Source organism: Peromyscus leucopus, chromosome 2, assembly GCF_004664715.2.
Source record: "Peromyscus leucopus breed LL Stock chromosome 2, UCI_PerLeu_2.1, whole genome shotgun sequence".
Classification (NCBI taxonomy): Eukaryota; Metazoa; Chordata; class Mammalia; order Rodentia; family Cricetidae; genus Peromyscus; species Peromyscus leucopus.
Window position 1 is genome coordinate 112,279,740 of NC_051064.1, and position 24,443 is coordinate 112,304,182.

Sequence of the window (24,443 nt, forward strand, 5' to 3'; positions counted from 1 at the left end):
CTTAGAGGCTAGGCGTGAGCAAGCATTTTCTTTATGTGGGAAGAGGCGTGTGCTGGTATCAGTCACTCACCCTGCTCTGTTTCCTGTGCTGAAGCTGCTACAGCCAGGATGGTGTGGAGACGTCTACTACCCTATTACAAGGTGTTTCTCCAATCACCTCAGTTCCAGCTGGAACATGACCAGGAAGCTCCGACTGGTTAGGGTCAGATGCATGACTGAAGCTAAGGTGAAAAGCACTCTAGTAATACTTTTTTTTTTTTTTTTTTTTTTAAAGACAGGATCTCAGACTGTAGTCCAGGCTAGCCTTAAACTCTCAGTATCCTCCTGGCTCAACCTCCTGAATGTGGTCACCACTCTGCCGCTCTGCCGCTCTGCCACTGTGCCTGTTAATCTTACTGACTATGGACCTAACTTCCTACAATATGAGGCTGAAGATGCCCTCACCAGCTCACTACCACAGGGGAAGCCATCTGAAGATGCCTTCACCAGCTCACTACCACAGGGGAGCCATCTAAAGATGCCCTCACCAGCTCACTACCACAGGGGGAACGATCTGAAAACGAGTCCTAATCAGAGTAAACAGAACTGAGAAACAGACAGGGACTCTGAGTGCAAACCTCAGATCTCAGCTAGATTTCTCTGTGTTTCTGGACCCGTTTTGTGCAGAGTTTTCTTTCATCTTTATCCTAATTAGTATTAACCAGGTATATGTGGTAATAACCAAATTCTATTAACAAGAAAATGAGGTAACCTCCTCAGCACTTATAAATTATTATGCCTAACTTTATAATTTGGTTTTGTCAATAGCCCAATATTGATACAAAATACTTAAAAATGAATCTGGCACATTTTAACATATCATTTCACGTTCAAATTGCCTTACACTAACTTCATTTCTGATAAAAATCTGTATTTTGCCCTACAGAAAGCAGAAGAAAATAAATGCTTGTAACTTTTCTATATAACACTAAAAAGCAAGAATAATCAACTCAGAAATGAAGAGTTCTCATTGTATTACATCAGTTATTTTTGAAAAAACAATCCCCTTCGCCTGAAAAAGAAAACCATACACAAACCATCCAAACACCACGTAAAGCCTCTTACTTGAAGCTGGAGAGTATGTCGAAGAATAGTTTCTTCTAAGGCATGGATCCACTTCTCTCGTTCATCTGCATCTCGAGCTAGAACAAAAGATTAGAGTTTGCTGTGTCATTTCCTTGACAGGTTCATCTTAAGGAAGCATCTGATTTCTTAAATAGATCCACTATCTGGAAGAATTACAAACTACTTACAACAATTTTAACAAAAGGAATGATTGTGTTTAATAACAGGCTACTTTTGTTGAAGACTAACATTCCCATGGAGATCAACCAAAAAAGCTGGACTTACTATTCTTTCATAGCTTCATTAACAGATGAATGGGTTTTAAAACGTGGCACATACACAGTGGAATACCAGTCAGTCATTAACAAAAATAAAAACTGTTATTTGTGGCAACACAGATGGAACAAGTGAAGTAAGCCAGGCAGAGACACACAAGCACCATATGATCTCACTTGTATGATCCTCAAACAGTGGAACTCACAGAGGTCATAGGAGACTGCAGGTTAGGAGAGGGTACATAGAGTGGAGAGAACGGATGGGGAAAGGGTAGACGGGTAGGTACTAAGTTACATTAACTAGAAGCAAGCAGCTCGGGTAAACTGTCAAACTGTTGAATGACTGCCAATACCAACAGCTAAAAGAAGATTTTGAAAGTTTGGACCATCAAGAAGTTATTAATGTTTCCAGAAATAGGTACACTTAGCCTGATTTAAAATAACACAATGTATACATGCACCAAGGCATATCAGCCCTATTCAGGATCTTATGTTTTTATATATCAGTTAAAAAATAAATTTAACTTAGATAAACTTAAGAAAGAAAGAGAGACAGACAGACAGGCAGGCAGGCAGGTTGAAGCTACCATAAACCAAGGTAGTAAAGAATTACCAGCTAGCATCTTACAGAAGGCAAACATCTAGAGAAGCCTGGCATTTAGGGATGCTCTTTGCCTGTCAGCATTATAAATTCCTAAGGAGGAGTTGTGTACTGGATGATTCACTGAAGATCTGTCAGTGTGTGGTCGGCCCAAGGGTATTTGGGAACTATTTTCTGGTAAACTGAGACTGAACCTAAAAGTATTTTTAAGAGAAGTTGAAGATAGGACCCAGTAGCACAACGGTTCTCAACCTGGGGGTTGTGACTCCTTTGGGAGTAGAATGACCCTTTCACAGGAGTCACCTAAAGACTATCAGGAAACAGAGATATTTACATTACAATTCATTGTTGCTGGAGGGCTTCTCTCCAGGTTCCCCAAGCCCCGCAGTCCCACAATCCACTTATAAAATAATCACTCAGACGCTTATATCACTTATAAACTGTATGGCCGTGACAGGCTTCTTGCTAACTATTCTTTTATCTTAAATTAACCCATTTTTATAAATCTATACCTTGCCACGTGGCTGGTGGCTTACCAGAGTCTTTACATGCTGAATGTCCTGGCGGTGGCTGCAGTGTCCCTCCCTCCTTCTTCCTGTTTCCCCAATTCTCCTCTCTCCTTGTCCCGCCTATACTTCCTGCCTGGTCACTGGCCTTCAGTGTTTTATTTATATAGAGTGATATCCACAGCACTTCGCCTTTTTTTCTTTTTTTAAAAATGAAGGTTTTAACTTTAACATGGTAAAATTACATATAACAAAACAATTATCGAGCAAGAATTACAGTTATAATATTAAAGAAGATGTCCTATCTAATATTTGTGAATTTAAGGTTTTATATCTAACTTATCTTTTATCATAACTGAGGAAATTACAACTATCTAGTTTTCAACCACATCAAAGACCTGAGAAGGAACATAATGGTACCTGAGAAATGGTAGATGGATGCAAGCAACTTTCAGGAATCTTGCAAAAGTAGACCAAGACAGCTGGCAGCCTGGACAGTCACCTAATGTTTCTCAGCATTGTTGGTACATTCAAATTGGCTACAGGCCTAGCGTATCTGACAAACCATTTTCAGAAGCAGGAATTCTGAGAGACCATCTTACCCTGTCTTGGCAGAGTACAGTGGTCGCTTTCCTTGTGTCCCGCTTGTCCAGAAAGGACAGCATTGCATTTGTACTGTCAGCCGTCAAGGCAAGGGCAGTTCTTTGCCCAGTAGGCCATTTTGTGCCAAAAAGACAAACTTCCAAATGGAAATGTCTTAGAAGCCCAACATTCTCTCGGGATCAATTGGTGCAGCCAGGAGCAATTGTGTCTCACGTCAACAGAATTTTAAGTTATTTAAATGCCATATTCTCTAGGTCTATGAAGTGTTTGAAGATTACCTATCTATCTGAAATATATCTATGTATACCTAGAAGACTTAACTAACATGGCTACAAATATGATTATCATAGATGACTAATTATTAATCTATTTTTAATTATCCATTACAATTTTAAATGAGTTACATAAACAATACCTCAAACAAAAATAGAAATATATATATACAGTATAACAAAATTAACTTCAAGTTTGTATCAATAAACTAAAATTTATACCAATGTAAAACATTTTAAACATAAACTAAAATCTATACCAATGTAAAACATTTTAAACAAGTTGTTCTTTAAAAGTAGGTTCATTAATCTACCCTTTTATCTTATCATCTCTATATCCTCCTATATATCTATATCTATATCTATATATATATATATAAAATTTTGCAGTAGCAAAATTACAGTTATGAAGTAGCAATGAAAATAATTTTACAGTTGGAGGTCACCACAATATGAGGGCTGTGTTCAAGGGTCCCAGCATTAGGAAGGTTGAGAACCACTATACTAGCAAAATGGAGTCTGGTAAATTAGGCCATGTCTTGATTGGACCCCAAAATGGCTTCATTTTGGAACTAAGGATAAATCAGAATTAAATCAACTGCTCAGTCATCTGTATGGTCCAGGAAGATCCTGGTACCTGAAACAGACTAAAGAGCCCCCATATTGTTAGTGATAATAGCATCTGGCTGGCAAAGCTGGTGCAAATCTCCTCTACAGGATGGCAACCTCATCTTGTCGCTGATTTGTCTTTCTTTCTTTGTTGTTTTCTTTTGTTTTTCAAAACAGGGTTTCTCTGGGTAGCCCTGGCTGTCTTGGAAGTCCCTCTGTAGATCAGTCTGGCCTCGAACTCAGAGACCTGCCTGCCTCTGCTCCCCATGTGCTGGGATTAAAGGCATGCGCCACCACTGACTTGTATTTCTATAAACAATTTTTCAAATATAGTCCAGCACACAAGCAAATACAATCAAATACACATAATGGGAGGTGCTTCTGCAGATGAAACCACACATGACTGAAACCAAGATCAATAGGGACTCCAGATTAGTTTATAAGTAACAGGTGGTATTTTCCATTTTTATTTATTTATTATTATTGTGTGGGCACTTTATGTAGGTCAGAGGACAATTTTGGAGGTTCAGTTCTCTCCACCTTTTCCTATGTTCTAAGGATTAAATTCAGATCATGCTGAACCATCTATTTGGCTCTTCACTTTATTTTTCAAATAACCAAATATGAATTCTCAAATTGAAATATGATGGTTTTAATATCTATAATAATAAAAAGTAAGAGCTCAATGGATGAGTTTAACAGATTAAGTACAGTTAACAAGGCAATTAGAGATCTGGAAGAGATAACAAGAAACAGCAAGAGCAGCAGCCAGTCGAGGGTATGGAGGACTCATTGTGGGCTGGAGAGAGGCGTAAGAAGTAAAGAGCGCTTGCTGCTCTTCCAAAGGACCTGAGTGATGCTGTTCCCAGTGCCCACATTGGGCAACTCGCAACCACCTGAAACTCCAACTCCAGGAATATCTGACATACTCTCTGGCCTCTCCATAGTGTAAGGTTGAGATAGTTTTTAAATTTGTTTTTGGACATTTACACACACACACACACGCACGCACGCACGCACGCGCACGTAAGTAAGTGCAAATTTAAAGTACAGATAAAGGGGCAAATAAATAAATAAGGTAAGAAAATGTACTCTGCCAAATAAATAAATAAATAAATAAGGTAAGAAAATGTACTCTGCCAAATAAATAAATAAATAAATAAGGTAAGAAAATGTACTCTGCCCATGACTGGATACCAGGGGGAGTTAAAGAATAAATGAGAAATCACACTGAGGAAAGAGAAAAACAGGAATAAATACAAGGGCATGAGAAAGGGAAAGAGCCCATCATTCTCCCGGATCTGTGTGCATTCCTAGCTGGCTGAGTGTCAAGAATTCTGATGACACCTGCAAAGGACATAATACTCCTTTTTCTGAGAAAAATCTCATGAACAAGATTATGAAACATGTTTACAGTTAAAACACACATCATGACCTCTTAGTAACCACACATAGTACGCGTTCTTCTTAGGAAATCTTACCACAATTATGAATCATGCCAACACTCAAGACGTCTTACCGAGTATGACCTATGTGTCGTAAGAATTCCTGGCCTTTCTTGTCCTACACTTTTATATAATCAGCACACCTTATCTGTAAACCTCTATAATACACCTCATAAATCACTTTACCTGCTTTCATTTACCATTAGATAAAAACACACCAAAATAGTTTAATCTTTTAAACACAGCTATAGTTCAAAACCCACAAAACTCATACACCCAGCTGCTCCTAAGAAATTTCAGTTAACCTCTCTCAAGAAGCCAGCACTTTCTTGTACATGTGTATGGTATCCCCACCCCACTCCCAACACACACACACACACACACACACATACACACACACACACACGCGCGCTGCCTGTTTGTAACAAACCCCAGCCTTGCTTCATACTACTTCCTGAAAACCTTTCCTGAGACTTGAATCAAGATCTTGACTTCACTTGAACAGAGGTTCCTCTAGTGCCCACCCCTCAGGAGTCACAGCTGGTAAAGTTGCACTGCTCTGCTACCTGGCTGGGAATTTCCCAAAACTGATAAAAGACATTAAGCCACAGATTTCAGAAGCCCTCAGAATCCCAGACAGGTTATTCCTACAGAATCCAATACTTCAGCAAATACTGAAGGCACTCTTAGTACACCAGAGTAAAGTGTCTGGAAAAACCATACATACATACATATATATGTATGTATGTATATGCCTGTGTGTATATACCTCTGTGTGTGTGTGTGTGTGTGTGTGTGTGTGTGAGAGAGAGAGAGAGAGAGAGAGAGAGAGAGAGAGAGAGAGAGAGAGAGAGAGAGAGAGAGAGAGAGAAATGATTTCTTTAGGGGCTGGAGAGATGGCTCAGAGGTTAAGAGCACTGGCTTTTCTTCCAGAGGTCCTGAGTTCAATTCCCAGCAACCACATGGTGGCTCACAACCATCTGTAATGAGATCTGGTGCCCTCTTCTGACCTGCAGGTGTATATGCAGACAGAACACTGTATACATAATAAATAAATAAATCTTAAAAAAAAAAAAAAAAGAAAGAAAGAAAGAAACGATTTCTTTAGAGAGATTTCCAGACAGAGCATCAAATAAAAAAGCCAAATTTTAAAAATAAAGTCTTTTTTTTTTTTGCATAGGTTGGGAGGTGTGGATCTAGTTTCACTCCTCTACAGTGGGCATCCCATTTTTGTCAGCACCATTTACTGAACAGGCCATCATTTTTCCAGTGTATGTTTCTGACACTTTTGTCCAAGATTAGATAGCCATGGTGGCTGATGAGTGGCTCACCAAGAAAAAGCACTTGTCATGCCAGCCTGATGACCTGAGTTTGACCCCTGGAGTCCATGGTAAGAGAGAACCAACTCCCGCAAGCTGTCTATGACTGCTACATGTACACTGTGGCACACTCCTGCCTGAACTCACACACGAAGAGGGAATGCATCATCGGGATGAGGGAGAAGAGGAGAGCCAACAAAAACAAGATTCTGGTGGAAGATGCCATAATGAAGCCTAGCACTGTGTATGATCGATGCACGCCAGTGTGTGTGTGTGTGTGTGTGTGTGTGTGTGTGTGTGTGTGTGTGTGTGTACACGTGTACCAAGTGATGCTAACTTAGATTCTCTTAGCATAAAGGACATTACTGGGTCAACTCGTGGAACTTGAGTCAATGAATCAGGTGGTATTAATATATCAATACCAATTTGCATACATTAACATTTCTAATGCTAACGGCTATATTGCACATATGTGGGAAAATTTCTGTTTGCAGGAAATAAAGAACTCAGAAGGTTCTCAATACTATAAGATTGAGATAGTTTTTAAATTTGTTTTTGGACATTTACATATCTGTAGTGTGTGTGTGCCCGTGTGGCGGTCAGAGGACAACATGCAGAAGTAGGTTCTCTCTTCTTCCATGTGCAGGCCAGGATCAAATTCAGGTCATGTTTATCAGGCTTGTGGGCAAGTGCCTTTACCCACTGAAACATCTCACCAGACCAAGATTGAGATTTTTAAATATAACTTTTAAATTCTAAAATGAACATTATGATAATAAAACAAACACAATCTAAATAAATGGAAACATAATATTCATGAAGAACTCCCATTCTATAATGCTCAATTTTAATTCAATTTCTAGATTAAATAAAATGCTAATTAAAATTCAAAACTTTGAATTTGGCAAGCTGGTTCTACAGCTTTTCTAGAAATGCAGAGTACAGAACAACAGAGAACTACCTGAAGATAGAGAAGCCTTGTCGGAGAGTCTAATTCAAGTATAAAGTCACATGAAGTGGTAGTGAAGAACACATGGGCAGTCACTTATGCCCCTCCCTGCTAAGCCTGCCCACTTTCTAAGCCTGACTGTACTCTGGCATGCTCACCCTCTGAGGAGTGTTCCTCCCCAAGGAGCTGCTCACAGACCCCATGCTGAGCCTGCCTGCTTCCACCACCTCTAACTCTCTCTCCTCATCTCATTCCGCTTCCTCCCAGTAGCTGCTTGCTTGCCTGCCCTATGGGGCTTTTCTCTTAAACTCCAATAAAATCCTCCTCGAGTTTCAAAAAGAAAAAGAAAAGAGAAAATATGGGGCTAGAGGTGTAGCTCAGTTGGCGGTGTTTCCCCAAGAGGCCGAGTCCAACAACCCCAGCATACAGGCGGTGGGGTGCCGGCGGCCAGGTCAGAGGAGCTGCAGTCAGCCGTGGAGCTTATGGAGTACGGCCCAGTGACTAGCAAAGCTACACTGGGAACATCCTGGAGAGGCAAAGCCCCGGAAGGATTGTTTCCACGATGTCCTTTGCTTCCTCTGGCTTGCTGATGTCGTGTTCCTGCTGTATTTGGCACAGTGTGATTACTGTGTGAAAGGATCCCACTGTATCTGGTAGAGTCTAATTGTTTCACGGGAAAAATCCCACACCTCACTGGGCAATTTACTTGCAGATCATAATGAAGATGATTTTTATAAGAGCAATGATGCTTAGTTAGATCTATGATTTAACTGACATTTCTGACTCTGCCTAAAAGATACAGGTGGCTAAAACAGGTATTGAAGATGGTTAGGGAAATGGTTTGGGTTATTCTGCCAATCTCCGATAAGAGATACAAAAAAAGATAAAAATAGGCCAGAAGTCACCTTCCCCTTTGTTAGATGTGAGATTTGCAGAGGATGGAAAATATGAACAAGGAAGCTTCATGCATTCTGCCTGTGGAAAAACAGGCTGACGATCAAAGAAAACAATTATGTCCCTACACCCAAAGTCAGACCTGAGTCCCTTGGTCACATAGCTTACAGACTTAATCACAGGCCTCAGTATATACCTTGAAAAAACAAAGTTGTGAAAGGAAATTAAATGACTCCATTGTGTGAGAAAAATAGATGGTGGCTAGACCACTTGAGTAAAGTTTTGTAGGAATCTGTTGAACTGAAACCGCAAACAGCTGCATGCCAGTACAAAAGGAACTGGCTGAAATATACTCAGCTTGCTTAAAACCTTGTTAATCAAATATGAAAGAATCACTGCTGGGTGAAGATGTTGGAGTGGGAAAATTAATACAAAGAAATGTCTAACTACTTGTGGGCATCTAAGAAAAACATGAAACGTGGTCATAATGTGATTTCTTCCTGTGTAAAAATTTTCTTTTTGGAAAATATGTAAATTGTGGTTGTGAGGTAATCTTTTCTTGTGTAGAAATTTTTGTCTTGAGGTTATAAAACGGATAAGAAAAAATAAGAGAAGTAGAAGAAAACATCAGGGAAGATGGAGGAGGAGGACATCAGGGAGGATGGAGGAGGAGAACATCAGGGAAGATGGAGGAGGAGACATCAGGGAGGATGGAGGAGGAGGACTTTAGATGGAGGAGGAGGACTTCAGGGAAGATGGAAGAGGAGGACATCAGGGCAGAATAACAAAACATAAAAAGAACAGAGTAAGAACAAATAACAGAATGAATAATAAAATGAAGAATTAAGCTTTGGCCCTCACATAAAGTTCCCATGTGTGTCGTCTGTCCAGTAGTTCACCAACTCCACATCTCCTCTCTAGTTTCTTTTTAAGTTTTTTTTTTTTTTAAAGATTTACTTATTTATTATGTATACATAGGAGGGCGCCAGATCTCATTACAGATGGTTGTGAGCCACCATGTGGTTGCTGGGAATTGAACTCAGGACCTCTGGAAGAGCAGTCAGTGCTCTTAACCTCTGAGCCATCTCTCCAGCCCCTCCTCTCTAGTTTCTTTGACCTGTTGAGAGCTGGTTCCCTCGGCAGCAGTGGGGACAGGAAGAACCAAGTTCAAGGTTATCCTTGGCTATTGCAAGAGCAAGAATAAATAAATGGATGAAACAGATTAGAGACCAGAAATGGGTCACATTGTGTGTGTAGACACTTGTGACTACATGAGACATGTGCACTAGTGTACAGTAAGGAACAACTCTGGGATAATAACAAAAGAAATTGAAATCTGACCCTACTTTGTACTATACATAAATAAAATCCAAATATTCTTAGTTCCTAATTTGAAAGAAAAATAAGAGTTTGAAGTGAAAAAGGAGACTATATTTTTGCTATAGAAAAAAAAAGCTCCTAAGGGGGACACAAAACCCCCAATTATAAACAAAAATGACATAAACTACCCCAAGGAGTGGGGGTGGGGGCCCGACTCAAGCAAGGCTCTGGGGTAAGAAGATTATAGCTGAATTTTACAGATTGAGTAGGAATTTAAAGCAAAGATGGGGTAGGGGTGCAGGTTATGTGGAGAGGAGGGACCCTGACAGGAATATCCCAAGCAGAAAGGACAGACTAAAGCAAATGGGTGACTGAGAAAAGGGCTAAGTGAGCATCAGAAGACATGGCCTGGCCCATGCCATGCTACTTTTACTGTCATAGACCCTAGCAAGCCTCGTACAGCATCCAGGTGTTTACTGTGTCTCTACACTAGGGGCTGGGATTAAATCATCCCTGCTGGCTGAAGATTCTAGATTTTATTATTCTGATTGGTTTAGTCCACATTCTCCAATTCTCCTATGTGTCAGTAAACAACTTCTGCCCTACGGGATCTACTAGGAAAGGTATCTTTGTGTACAATGAGGTTACTGGCTATTCAATCATGACAAATTATGTGTGCATATGAGAAATATAATAAGTCACACATCACCTGCACAGACAGCTCTCTCCAGAGGGAAAATGAGAGTTCTTTATGTTCATTCTCAGTGAACTCTGCTCATGCCTAAAAGTATGGTTTAGTGAATTAGCTACAACTCTAAGTGCTATGTTGTTACTAAATGTACAGACAGTTCATGTACAAGTCAATACTCTTTTTCCTTCTATGAGCCTTTTAAAATCCAGGGTTTCATGTAGCCTAGGTTGGACTGGAAATTACCACATAGCCAAGGACAACCTTGAACTCCTTACCGATCCTGCTGCCTCCCACTCCCAAATTCTGGGATTGTTCCCTACAGTGCTTTGGGCATGCTAGGTAAGCACTCTAGCACCTGAGGTACAATCCCCAACCTGTATGCTTTTAGACATCCAGTTCATCTCAAGATTCTCTGGCATCTACCATTCCTCTTCATACATGATGAGGCCTGTTTTATACCTCTAAGCCAGTAAGCTGCATTGTCGATGGTTCACAATGAGGGGCATATTTAGAACATGGCCTGGTTAACATATATACATGTATATGGATACATATATACATGTAAAACCTGAACATTAGTTTCACAAAACAATACTTGCTTTTACAACATGTTATTGATATTCATTCTCTACCCCCTCTTCCTGCCCCCCTAGGACTCACTATATAACCCTGGCTGGCCTGGAACTCACTTTATAGACAGGGCTGGCTTGGAACTAGTAGGAATCCACCTGTCATCGTCCCGTCCCCCTCCCCGTCCCCCCCCCCCCCCCCCCGCCTCCCAAGTGCTGAGATTAAAGGTGTGTACCACGAAGCCCAGCACATTCTCTCTTTATATTTCACTTTTATGATGATGGGGAACTGAGGAGATGGCTTAGAGGGGAAACTGTTTGCCACACAAACATGGGGACTTGGGTCTGGATCTCTAGCATCCAACCAAAAAGTAATGGCTGAACCAGAAAATGGAGAAGGGAGGTCCCAGGCACTCCTCGGCCACCCAGCATAGCTTCCTGTTCAGTGAGAAATCCTGTCTCAAAAAATAGCATGCAGCATGGCAGAGGGAGACATCCAACAGTTGACTCCTAGCCTTCACATGCACCTGCACACACACACATACCTCTCTCCCTATCCCCCACTACATGAATGTTGGTTTGCACGTATGAAATCAAAGGCTGATGAGATGGCTCAGCAGGTTAAAGGCGCTTGTAGCCAAGACCCATGTTTGATGTCCAATACTGACTCCTACAAGTTGTCCTGTGACCACATGTGTGCAGACACTAATACATCCACACACAAACACACATAAAAATTTCAAAAATATAATTCATAAGCTAATAAATCAACTCTGTTTGGCAAAGGTTACTGTAAGCCATTTCAATATCCCACAAAACCATTGCTTATCATTGTTTCTTATGCTATATGGGGTAAAAACCAAGAGGGCTGGCTCCTGGGTCCAAACTCTGGTCTGATTCCTGGCCTTGCCCTTATTCACCTGGATTGTCACACGTTCCTTATGCCTTCTGTGACTTAAGTGTCTCATCTATACTGCGAGGCTGAGAGGCAGGAGTCCAAAGCCAGCCTGGGCTACATAGTGAGTTCAAACCAGACTGGAATACACAGGGAGACCCTGTCTCAAACAAACAACAAAACTCAAACTGAAAAATGATCTTATTCAATAAAGACAGCCTGTATTTCAGGGAGATTTTACAGTCTGTTGCCAATTATAAAATGGGTGCTGGTAACCAAATTCTGATTCTCTGCAGTTTTATGCTCTTGACTTCTGAGCCACCTTCTGGGGTAGTTATTTTGTCACAACATGTTTATTAATGAAATGGATCCATTAGTATCATGAGATTTATATTGTTTGAGAGTTGGTTTTTTCAGATAGTTTCCTTTCTAGAACTCAACTATGTTGCCCAGATTGGCCTTGAACTTAAAGCCTCAGCCTCGAGTGCTAGGTTTACAGCAGTGTATAATTGTGCCTGGCTCTTATTGATACTGTAAGTATGCTTAAAATCAGTTTTAATTTCTAAACTTGAAGATGTTAATATACACATGCGAATACAAGTTTTCTGGAGTCATATAATTTTAGAAGACATACAAGGATACTCAGATTAAGAAGTCTGAGAACTGCTGGCATATAATATCTTACTTATTACTCCCTCCACTGAATTCTCAGTACCCAGAAAGAAGAATTTGGTCTAATTTGTTGCCATATTGCAAAGACCTAGCAAACCACCTTGCTCACTATATGATGGATGGATGGATGGATGGATGGATGGATGGATGGACGGACGGATAGACGGATGGTAAATACAACCATTCCACTTAGATAATTTGGTGGCTCAGAGTGCAACTGACATATTGAATAGTCAAAATATTTTGTGCTGTTTGTGCAGTGGTCAATCCATGTCCTCAGAATAACATGCTGTGCCAAAGCTCACCCACTGAGCCAGACCCCCAGGAGAAGCTATTTTTAGAAGGCAGTAAAGTGATATGGAAAAAGAATGTTTATATAACCAAATCTAAGCCAATGTTTTGACAGCCAGAAATTTTCAGAATTGTGATTTTAATAAACTGCTTATTATAGAAGTTAGAGGGGAGAGCAGATAAAAAGATAGGAATATCTTATATCTTGTGTTCCTTTCAATCAAAGCAGATAGAATGCTCCAGGCTTATGACCCCACCCGAGCCCCACTTTCCTAGCTCAGCTACGGACTCCCTGAGGTCTGGACTGGAACCTGGTCCATGTTTTCTTAATTCTCTAACACTACCATTTTCTTAGCAACTAACCAGTACTCACAATTACAGAACAAATAGTCATTTGTCTTCTAGAATGATGCCTTTTCTCAATGAAATCTCCTGACCAGCCTTGTCTTTGTTTTTTGTTTTTTGTTTTTGTATGTTTGTTTTTCCCTGATGCAGTCATAAAATGCTTTGGTAAAAATAACTTAAGGGAGGAAGGTTTCATTTTAGCTCGGGGTGTGAGGCACAGCAGGGAAGTCAGGGCAATGGAGCTCGAGGCAGCTCATCACATCTATTCACCTGCAGAAAGCAGTGAAGCATGCTGTGCCTCAGCCCTCTCCCTCTATTTTACCCAGTCCAGGACCTGAGCCCAGGGAATGGTTCTGCCCACATTTAAGACAGGTCTTTCCACAGCAATGAATGTGATCAAGGTAACTCCCACAAGCATGCCCAGAGGTCCATCTCCCAGGACTCTCTTCTACAGTCTGTCAAATTGACAGTAACCATCACAAGCCTTTACAGAAGACTGCCCGTAACCCAGCATCCGCCATTCCCACTACCCTGCCCTACTGTTTCTTTATGCCTTAACATACATGTTAGTTCACAGTTATTATTTATTGTCCATCTCTCCTGTCACTGGAATATTAAGCTCCACAAAAGCAGGGGTCTTTCTGGAGGGAGGGGGTGGTGTATACCTTTAAACCCAGTACTTGGGAGGCAGAAGCAGACAAATCTCTGGTCTACCAGCCTGGTCTACAGAGCTATACAGAGAAACCCTGTCTTGGAAAAACAAACAAACAAAGCAGAAGTCAGTCTTTACTTCTTGTTGACATATCTCAACCAGCTAGAATCTCATCAGGAAAACATCTGTTCAACAAAATATTTTGCTGAATGAGACTTGATAACCCACTAATCATATTACTGGGCCTAGTGTCCATTTTCTGTTTATAATCTAAAGTTAGGTCTCTTCTCTTCTTCTCTTCTCTTCTCTTCTCTTCTCTTTCTCCCCTCCCCTCCCCTCCCCTCCCCTCCCCTCCCCTCCTCTTCTCTTCTCCTCCCCTCCCACTGCTTTGGTTTTTTTGAGGCAAAGTCTCACTATGTGGCTCTGGCTGTCCTGGAACTCACTCTGTAGACCAGACTGCCTTCAAATTCACAGAGACCCACCTGCCTCTGCCTACCCAGTGTTGGGGTTAAAGGCATGTGCTGTCATATCTGGCAAGTTAGAGTTTCTAAGAAATTATTTTTGCTTGATATCTTATTCTATCTTCCATAATTGGCTCCTTCAAAGATTTATTAATAGTTATAGCTGAAGTCTCTAAACTGTCAAAATGCATGCAAATATTTGCAAATGTGTCTCTCCTCCACAACTTCTGTTTTGATTATCTGAAGCAATATTGTGAGTCTCCAGGACAGAGTTAGCATTGTATTAGGCAACTGTGTGTTCATTCAGTCAAAGACAATGAAAACCGTATGAGTTCTTTTCAATTCATTCACCAATCACACAATTGTCAGGCAAATTATTCCTACTCAATGAAAATCCTTGACAAATTAATATGCAAATACATACTAATACTTTTAGCTCCTACAGGGCTTTCTATCCTGCATTAACTTCAGGTTTTAGTGAAGGAGTAAAAGTGTCAGTCAATCACTATTCCTTAACTTTAAAAAAGCAAGCCTTTTTAAAGTCTTTTTAAGACATGGGAATGATGTAAATTTAGGGAGGCTGTGGTTTTGAGTTTACACAGACACTAAACAGGAAGGTGCTTTGGCGGCACAGAAGCCAGGAAAGGGGAGGGGGGGAGTTAATGGAGCAGCAGAAACTGAAGGAAATGATAAAGCCCTGAGCCAAGTCACAGACTTAGGAGACAGAGGAGCATCCAACGGACAGAGTGACACACGAATACAAGGAGATGCAGATGCAGAGAAGAGCAGGTTCGGCTTGGCTAGCTGGGAAAATGGCGGTGCTAGTCCACGATATAGCGAATAGAGTTGGCACGCTCCAAGTGCTGTGACACATGCATCCATCCCATCCTGGCACGAAGGAATCGGAAGAGGACTGTCAGTTCCAGGACAGCCCGGCAAGACAAACAAAACACAACAAAAGAACATACAAGATGGAAACAAGATGGCTCCAAAATTTTTATTTAGGGTTTGAAAAGCCTTACTGTCAGAAATGGGTTGTTTTCTGTTTAAAATGTGGGCATGCATATGTGTGTGCGCACACATATATGTGTGTAAGTGTGTGTGTACATGAGATGAATGTGGGGTGTGTGCATTTGTGTGAGGGAGTGCATTTGTATGTGTGCATGGGTGTGTGCGTGCATACGTGTAAAGTCAGGCATTTTCCTCAATCACTCCCTACCTTATTTTTTCAGATAAGGTCTCTCATTGAACCGGAGCTCGACACCCAGCTTTTGCATGGGTTCTGGACCCTCGTGCTTATGTGACAAACACTTTTACTTCCTGGGCCATCTCTCCAGCGCCAGAAGTTCTGAGCTAATGACCCGGGCCTGTAAGCCCAGCCCTCGGGAGGCTGAGGCAGGAGGACTTCTGTGAATTCAAGGCCAGCTTGGGATAAAACAAGTACCAATCGAGCCAAAGCCATATTGTAGGTCTTATCTTTAAGAAAACAATAAAACTTTTACTGAATTTATGAACAACAAGTACTCAAACACATGTTATTAAAAAAAATCCCCTTTTAGGGAAAAAAAGAAAAAATGAGAATATACCTTTAATGTATTCTGGGCCCAAGAAGGGAGAGTGGGATGGAGGAAGATAATTTTAAGGGTCCAAAGCCAAGTCTCAGCTCACAGGGGACATACAGAATGTCAGAAGGAAAGAAAGATGTTACACGGTCACTTTCCTTGGATTAATAAAGGAAAGAAAACTAAAGAGGAAAATCAATGCCTATTTACAAAAATTCAGGAAAGAGCAGGGTGTGGTGGCTCATGTCTATAAGCCCAGCACTTGGAAAGCTGAGTCAGAGTGCCAGGTCAGCCAGGCCACAGAGGGAGGCAGGCCAATGAAAAATAAAATAAACGCCTTTAATCCCAACACTTGGGAGGCGGAGGCAGAGGCAGGAGAATCTCTGCGTTCGAGGCCAGCCAGGTCTACAGAGTGAGTTCAGGACAGCCAGGGCTGTTTCACAGAGAAATCCTGTCTCAAAAAACCAAAATAATAATAATAATAATAATAATAATAAATGAAATTCAGGAAATAGACTAAAACAAAGCAAGCAACAAATGTGAAAAGAGAATTAGCTATTAATTCTTTTGTTTGCTTTTTGTAGTAGACAGGATCAAATAGATGAGACCTAACAAAGTAAGAGGATCCTATCAAGAAATTATAACGACTTTAACTACTTTAAATAAAATGATTAGAGAAAATAGACATTATCCTTTACACACTGTGGGTAGAGAAGTTTTTTGTGCATAAAAGGAAAGACGTGTACATGTTTCTTTGGAGCAGGTAGCGGGAAGGCATGCTGCATTATCATGTGTAATATTTATTCCTTCAGAAGGTTTTGCTCTGGCTCCAGTTTCTCCAAGGAATTCTGCTCAGGGCAAAGAGCAGCAAGCCACTTCCTCTCTCTTCTATATTTAGCACTAAGCTGTTAACACAATATCTTTGCCTTTCCTTCAGAAAGGATACACTTCTAGATCAAGACTGTACTTATAACCCTGTACATTCCACAAGCTTCAGCCCTGTCCTGTAAAAGACAATCTAGACACAGCAAAAATGTCCTTGATTCAGCACTCATCACAACACAGGATTTATATTTTTGCCAGATCACTATGCTTAAACCAATGCCAAACATCTCATGTTCCACATTGAGTTTTCATGGAAAAAAAAAAAAAACAAGTTTCTGAATAGAACAAATAACTAAGAGAAGATGTTGGTTTGTTTCCCTCAAAAACTTTGAACTGCTCCCTCTGTCCGCAGAAGAAGAAAACTGTGGTTATGAACAGAGCTGAAATCACACGGAACACAGGTCAATGCCCGACACCCTGCTCATTAACTCCACTCAGGGAACACTCCCATGCCTGCAGCAGCCGGGCTCCTAGGTCTCCTGAACAGTTGCTGACAGACCCAGCTAACGTGCCCAGTGGGCCCAGCACAGTGGCGAGTGTCTGCTTGGATCTATACGAGCACAGCAGAACCAGACGACAGACCACCTGAACCTACCATGAAACACTGATAACACTGCAATGGGAGAAAGCATTGGTTTAGACAGAGGCTCTGCTACTTCCTGCAGTTGTGACTACGAATAAAAATTCCTATAAGCCTCAAGGTCTTCCCCACACTACCTACCTCATTACTGTGGATGTGCTCCCGCCAAGGATTATCGTGCCCAGCATAACATTAAGCTGGCCCTTAGTGTCTGGTTCTCCACAAGTCCTTTTTTATTCACCAGAGGTTCACTTCTACTGTGTATTCTAATCACTTCTCTAGGGGGGAAAATCTCCAATCATCTTCTACACAAAAAAAAAGCAAAACAAAAACCACTCATCGTATCCCTGCCCACATCCCTTATATCACCCACACATAATCACTCAGATCAACGTCCTTTTATGTAACAAACACCCAACTCCTGCAGGTCTGTCACCTGAAGATGACCTCACTGCATCCAGGAGCCTAGCAACACAGAGCTTTTTCTAATTGATTTGAATTTGAGCCCTTCCCAAATGTCAGTCAAGCTGTCCTAAGGTCCTCTTAATTTAATTTGAAGAAAATGTGAATTGAGGATGTAGCTCAGCTGGTACAGTGCTTGCCTAACATGCTCAAAGCTGTGGGATTTGATCCCCAGCACTGCATAAACCAAGTATGGTGGTGTACACTCCAACCCATCACTAGGAAATGAAAGAGGATCTGAAGTTCAAGATCATCCTTCGATAGCAAGTTTGAGGCCAGCCTGGGATACATGAGAATCTCAATCTTTTTCTCCCTTTCTCCCTTTTCTCCCTTTCTCCCTCTCTCTCTCTCTCTCTCACACACACACACAAAGCAAGTACACAATGTAACTTTAGTTCATAAGATAAACTGATGTTACATGCAGAGTATATTAGTGAGAGTTTCATGGTCATGAAAATGAATGTTCATACCCTGATGTGTAAGAGTTAATAAAAAGGCTGAAAAGAAACCTTGGCAGAACTAGGTAATCTGAAAATTGAAAGCAAAGATCAGTGTGATCCAGGCCTTATCAGAACTGCCAAAGTTTTCACTCATTTAACCTATGATGTGAAAAGTACCAGAAACTGTGTGCAGCCAAGAAGTTGCTGCTGGAATGAGAATTTGAAATTGAGTTCCTTAATCTATGCATTTTACTGCTTGCCCCTTTTTACACTGAGAAGATAGCCTAGTTTCTTCTGTTACAATACACACTCAGATGCTTGTTTTGACCTCACAAAAACAAATAAAGTTTTAAAAATGGGTGGATAACGGGGCTGGAGTAATGGCTCAGTGGTTAAGAGCACCGACTGCTCTACCAGAGGACCTGGGTTCAATTCCAAGCACCCACATGGCAGCTAACAACTGTCTGTAACTCCAAAATCTGATACCCTCACACAGACATACATGCAGGTAAACCACCAATGCACATAAAATAAAGATAAATAAATTGTTTTTAAAAAATGAGTGAATAAACTAGACAGTGGAGGCACACATCCTTAATCCCAGCACTGGGGAGGCAGAGGCAGGCAGATCTCTGATTTGAGACCAGCCTGGTCTACAGAGCAAGTTTCAGGACAGCCAGGGCTGCACAGAGAAACTCTTTAAAAACCAAAGAATGGGGTCTGGAGAGATGGCTCAGAGGTTAAGAACACTGGCTGTTCTTCCAGAGGTCGTCCTGAGTTCAATTCCCAGCACCCACATGGTGGCTCATAACCATCTGTAATGAGACCTGGCTCCCTCTTCTGGCCTGCAGGGATACATGCAAACAGAACACTGTATACATAATAAATAAATCATAAAAAAGAAAAAAAAACAAAGAATGGATGAAGTAAACTGAACACTAGTATTTTCTACAAATGCCTAAGTCTTGTAAAAAGGAGGCATTTCCTTTCATTATGTATCTTTACTCACTCTTTACACTAAGCAACATGCCCCAAACTAAAAAAGATTGCTTACTAAGATCCACAGTGTCCCTCCCAAGGTTATATAAGAATAAGAATTGCCTGGGACAGAAAACTGGTGACTCCTGCTGGAAACTCTCCAGAAGCAGCTTCCAAGAGTCACAGCCTTGGTGCACTGGGAAGGAACTTGGACCTGCCTAGGCTCAGTGTGCTGGACTCTGCTGAATCCCCATGGGAGACCTTCATTTGGGGGATGTGGGGATGCGGAGTGGCTCAGGAAAGAGGGCTGGGGGGGAGGGAGGAGGGAGAATCTGTGGATGGTATGTGGAGTGAGTAGAAAATTTCTTAATAAAGAAAAAAATTTCAGAGGGGAAAAAAACAAAAACAAAAACAGAAGAGTCACCACCCATGCAGGGGTGGGGTTTTCCATGACACAGCTGCCCTTCAGCTGCCAAGCTCCTGAAGTAACCCAAATGAACTATGCCATACCCTCCACAGCATGACGCACTAATGCCTTTAAGCCATGAGCTGAAATAAGAACGTCTCCCTAGGGTGTCTCCATCAGGTATCTGGTCACCACTACACAGAAGTCACTAATAGCCACAGGATGACTTGTTCTTAACACATCCACAGGACTGGAAGGTCAGGGAGATAACAAGCAAATCGTTCTCACCTTCAGGCTGTAGGACTGGAGTGATAATTAGCATCATCTTTATATTACTCTCCCAGATGGTCACACTGAAACTCTACATTAGCAATTAAGAAAAATGAATTGTGGAATAAATTATAAATTACTAACAAATATAAAACGATTGGAGATGTCTAACTAGCTACTCACTATGCCAAAGTTCATAATTAGACTTGGGAAGATTATGATTTCAAATACTTAGGGAGGATCATGAAGAGAAAGCAAATTAAGAAGAACATAGGTACACTAGTGAGATCTAATCCTCCCACAGTAATACAACAAACTCCCAACACACGAATCCAGCCCTACCCACCCTACATAAACATCCTGAGCACCACTGCAATTATAACAGTTAGTAACAGAATTAATTACAGCTGATTTACTTCCCTTACATGAAATGTGTGACTTTTTGTTTTGGAAAGGTTACCACATAAAAAGCAGAAATATATATAACTACAGAGGAAATATTTCAAGTCAACAGAAGACAGTACCATGTTTACCAGTGATAATGCTGAGGTAGCTGCTCTCAAAGCAGGAGACAGGTAAACCTATAACCATGCTTTAGTCTAACGACTTACTGTCTTTGCCAATCAACTGACCATGCAGATGTGTGTTAAGCTGTTGGTATTAGTGTACTGGAGGCATCAATGCACTGATATGTTTGATCAATATGACCTTTTTTTAACCACCGGGTTGTATAATAATTCTGCATTTTAATAAATAACCCAGTTTTAATGGGCTGAGTTGAAAATGTTGGTTATCTGACCAACTGGAGACAACTGCTTCCACTGAGACTCCGAGTTCTAATTTAGGCTTCTTTTCAATGCTTACAAATGTTGTGTTTTATCTTAGGAAACTTGTATTACTCTAAAAACGTCCAAATAAATTTATACTGTTTAAAGTTTGTTCTGTTTAAAAAGATGTCCTCAGTAAAGCCCCAACCCCCTTTTGAGTAGGGCCTCACTACTGCAACCCAGGCTGGCTTCAAACTTATGATCCTCCTGCTACCATGCCCAGCTACATAGTGTTCATCTTCTTAAAAATTAAAAAAAAAAAAAAAATATGCACCAAGCTTGCCAAAGGCAAGACACCCTTTCAATACAAATTAGATTGATCATATTAAGGGTACTCTATGATCAAGGCTAAGTCCACTTGACTCTCTGCCTCTCACTCATCTATGTATTTAAGGATGATCCTAGAGTTGTTGTGAGAGTTAACTGAAACACATGGGTAAATGCCATTCCAGACTCTGGATCTCAAGCTTTCAAATGTATTGTAGGCACTGGAGAGGCCCCATTCCAGAGCTTCTGACTCCTAAGGGGCAGGAGATGCATTCGTAGAACATCCCCACATGGTGCTGAAGCTCGGTCTACAAACACACTTTAAGAACCACTGACCTAGATGGATCTGAGTGCAAATCCTGGCTCTACCACGTGGGCTTCCTAAAACTCTGTTTCTCCAACTCTAGAAACAAAGCTATCTGTAATTATGTGTTTAGCAACTACATAAGTGGTGTACACTGTCTGTTGAACAGCCTCTGGTTCATATCAGTTACTTAGCCGCAACCGGATAGTTGTTACCAAGACAGCACTGAGTAATGGAACACAGGGAACGTTAAGGGCATAGTATTTTATACTTGCATTCAACTGCGTTGTTATTTGAAGGTCCTCCTGCTTTACATGGATTCCTTCTTGATAAACTGATAGCTCACGATAGCTAGGTGACTTACGTCTATAATACCAGCTTCCCAAGAGCAAGTGCTAGGCTGGTAGAGAGCTTGCCTCATACACATGAAGGCCTTGGTTTGATCCTGGCACCTCATAAACCAGACAAGGTAATGGACCCCTGTGATCCCAGATCTCAGGATGTAGAGATAAAGATAAAGCCAGCCTGGGCTGGCTAACCTGGCCAGCCTAGCCAATGTGTGAGCACCAAGTTCAGTGAGAGAACCTGGCTCAAAAAACATAAGGTAGAGAGTGATAGAGGAAGACACCTGATGTAGACCTGGCTTCCACACACAAGCACAGGCATTTGCACATGCCCAAGCACGCGCGCGGGCGCACACACACACACACACACACACACACACACACACACACGCACACGCACACACGCATCCATCCTAACATCTCTGATTGTTCTTCCCAGACTGCTGGCCTTCCTCCTATTTGACCTTAGCTCTTTGCTCACTGTGATCTCCTAGACAGACAATAGATACTACTGCCAATGTTTTTAACCAGTGGTTTAAAATCCGAAGGCTTTATTTGGCTCACAAAGGTGCAGTTTGGCCAACATTTTAAAAGATGTTTTAAAATGTTTAAAATGGAAATTTACATACTCATTTCCCATTAAGTAAGAAAAACTAAATCTGACTTCTCTTGAAAAGTGGAGAATCTGCCAGCGTTCAGCAAGCCTTACCAAAAGCCTTGGCTGTCTGGACCAAATATAGCAGCTTTCCCTCTCCACAGTGCTAGTCTTTCTTATTATCCTTACATTATATTTCATGTGGTATGTGTATGGTGTGTACGTGCGTATGTGTCTACATGTGCCACAGCACATGTGCAGGTCAGAAGGCAGTTTTGGGGAGTCTGTTCTTTCCTTCCATCATGTAGGTTCCAGGAGTTGAACTCTGGTCATCAGACATGCAGACACCAAATTGCTAGTCTTTGTCTAGCTTTAATCCTACTTGGTCATTTAAACTTTCAACCTCTAGTTCTATTTAACAGCAATATGCTAATAACTATCTTCATTTGCACTTGAGCACAGACTCTGTTTCCATCTTTCTTCTCTGTGTCTTCAGACTAAATTCCTCAAGATTCCTGTTCTGGACTGTTTCAGATGTGACAAAATTCAATCGTGAACCAAGCCAAGAACACCATTACTATTAAATTCTCCTGCCTCATTTCTAATCAGTCACCAGCTCCTGTTGATTTTCCCCATTACCACTGCTATGATCCATTCAGGGCCCATCACCAGCCACAGCTATTTCACCACAGATACATGGTCTATCCTCCTAGCCAAAAGCAATGCCTGCAGTTGTGCCATGGGTCCATCAGCTCTTGCCTTCTCCAGAAGGCTGAGCCAACCTCCCCCCCCCCCGCCCCTCACCCCTTTTCTCTCCAGCATCATCAGCTCCTCCTCTCCATGGAATCACTGTTGTCAACACAGAAACAATATTACTGTTTCTTTTGTCCTTAAACACAATTAAATCTCCCCAAACTCCCTTGGCCCGAAACCCCTTCTTTGCTCCTGTTATTGGTGCAGCAGAATTTGAAAGCACTCTGTCCTGGTTTACAGCGGCTCTTCTGGAGGTTTCCAGAACTCCTCCCCTGGTCTGTCAGCAGTGTCTGGCACGGCTGCTGATCCCTTTCCCTCCTAGAAAGCACTGTCCCCAGGCTTTGTCCACTTGCTTTTGTCACCAGTCTCTGTTGCTGATTCTGCCTCATCCTGAGGCCTCTAAAGTCCATGTTCAAGTGCCCACAGCTCAGTATTCGGACTTCTTTCTACTCCTATTCCCAAATTCTCACAGCCATAAATACTGTCTCTGTACCAGTGAGTCCCCAGATTTATTTTTCTAACCAGAAAATTTCCCCTGAATTCCATATCCAAGCTACACATTCAGCGTCTTCACTGAATTCTCCTTTCTTCCAAACTAGTTCTTCTTGGAATCATCCTCTTCAGTTAATGGCAACACTGTTCTTTTTACCCCAGTCAAAACTCTCAGCGTCAACCTGAACCACATTCTACAATTCAACCTTCTAAATAAATACAACATCATGGGCCAGTCAGTGATGGCACAAGCCTTTAGTTCCAACACTCAGAGGCAGAGGCAGGCAGATCTCTGTGAGTTCGAGGCCAGCCTGGTCTACAGAACTAGTTCTAGGACAGCCAAGGCTATTACACGGAGAAACCCTGTTTTGAAAAATAAAATAAAATAAAACATCCATTGAATAAAATGTGACTTAGCAACATAAAAGTAAATAAGTTATGCAACAATATGGGTGGTCTTTAAAATACTGTTCTGTGCTAAAATAAAGTAAGGCAAAAGAGAATAGACATGATATGATCCCATTTGAGTGAAGCTTCCTGACAAGCACGCTCACCTCTACTGACAGAGAGCAGATCAGTGATTGCCTAGGCCAGGGCTTAGGAGGGGGGCATCTGAAAGGGAAGCAATCTTTTGGAGTGATAAAAATATTTCATATAAGCCGGGTGGTGGTGGCGCATGCCTTTAATCCCAGCACTCAGGAGCCAGAGGCAGGCGGATCTCTGTGAGTTTCAGGGCAGCCTGGTCTACAGAGCGAGTTCCAGGAAAGGTGCAAAGCTACACAGAGAAATCCTGTCTCGAAAAACC

General features: G+C 41.5%; 1 protein-coding gene across 8 annotated transcripts in view; it reads right to left on the reverse strand.

The window, feature by feature from the left end:
* Osbpl9 (oxysterol binding protein like 9) overlaps nt 1-24,443 on the reverse strand; it is a 145,308-nt gene that overhangs the window by 73,808 nt on the left and 47,057 nt on the right. For all 8 annotated transcript variants that reach the window (XM_028888798.2, XM_028888835.2, XM_028888815.2 and 5 more), the window contains one exon: nt 1,105-1,181. In XM_028888798.2, coding sequence (XP_028744631.1) covers nt 1,105-1,181 — 77 coding nt within the window. The remainder of the gene's footprint in view (nt 1-1,104; nt 1,182-24,443) is intronic.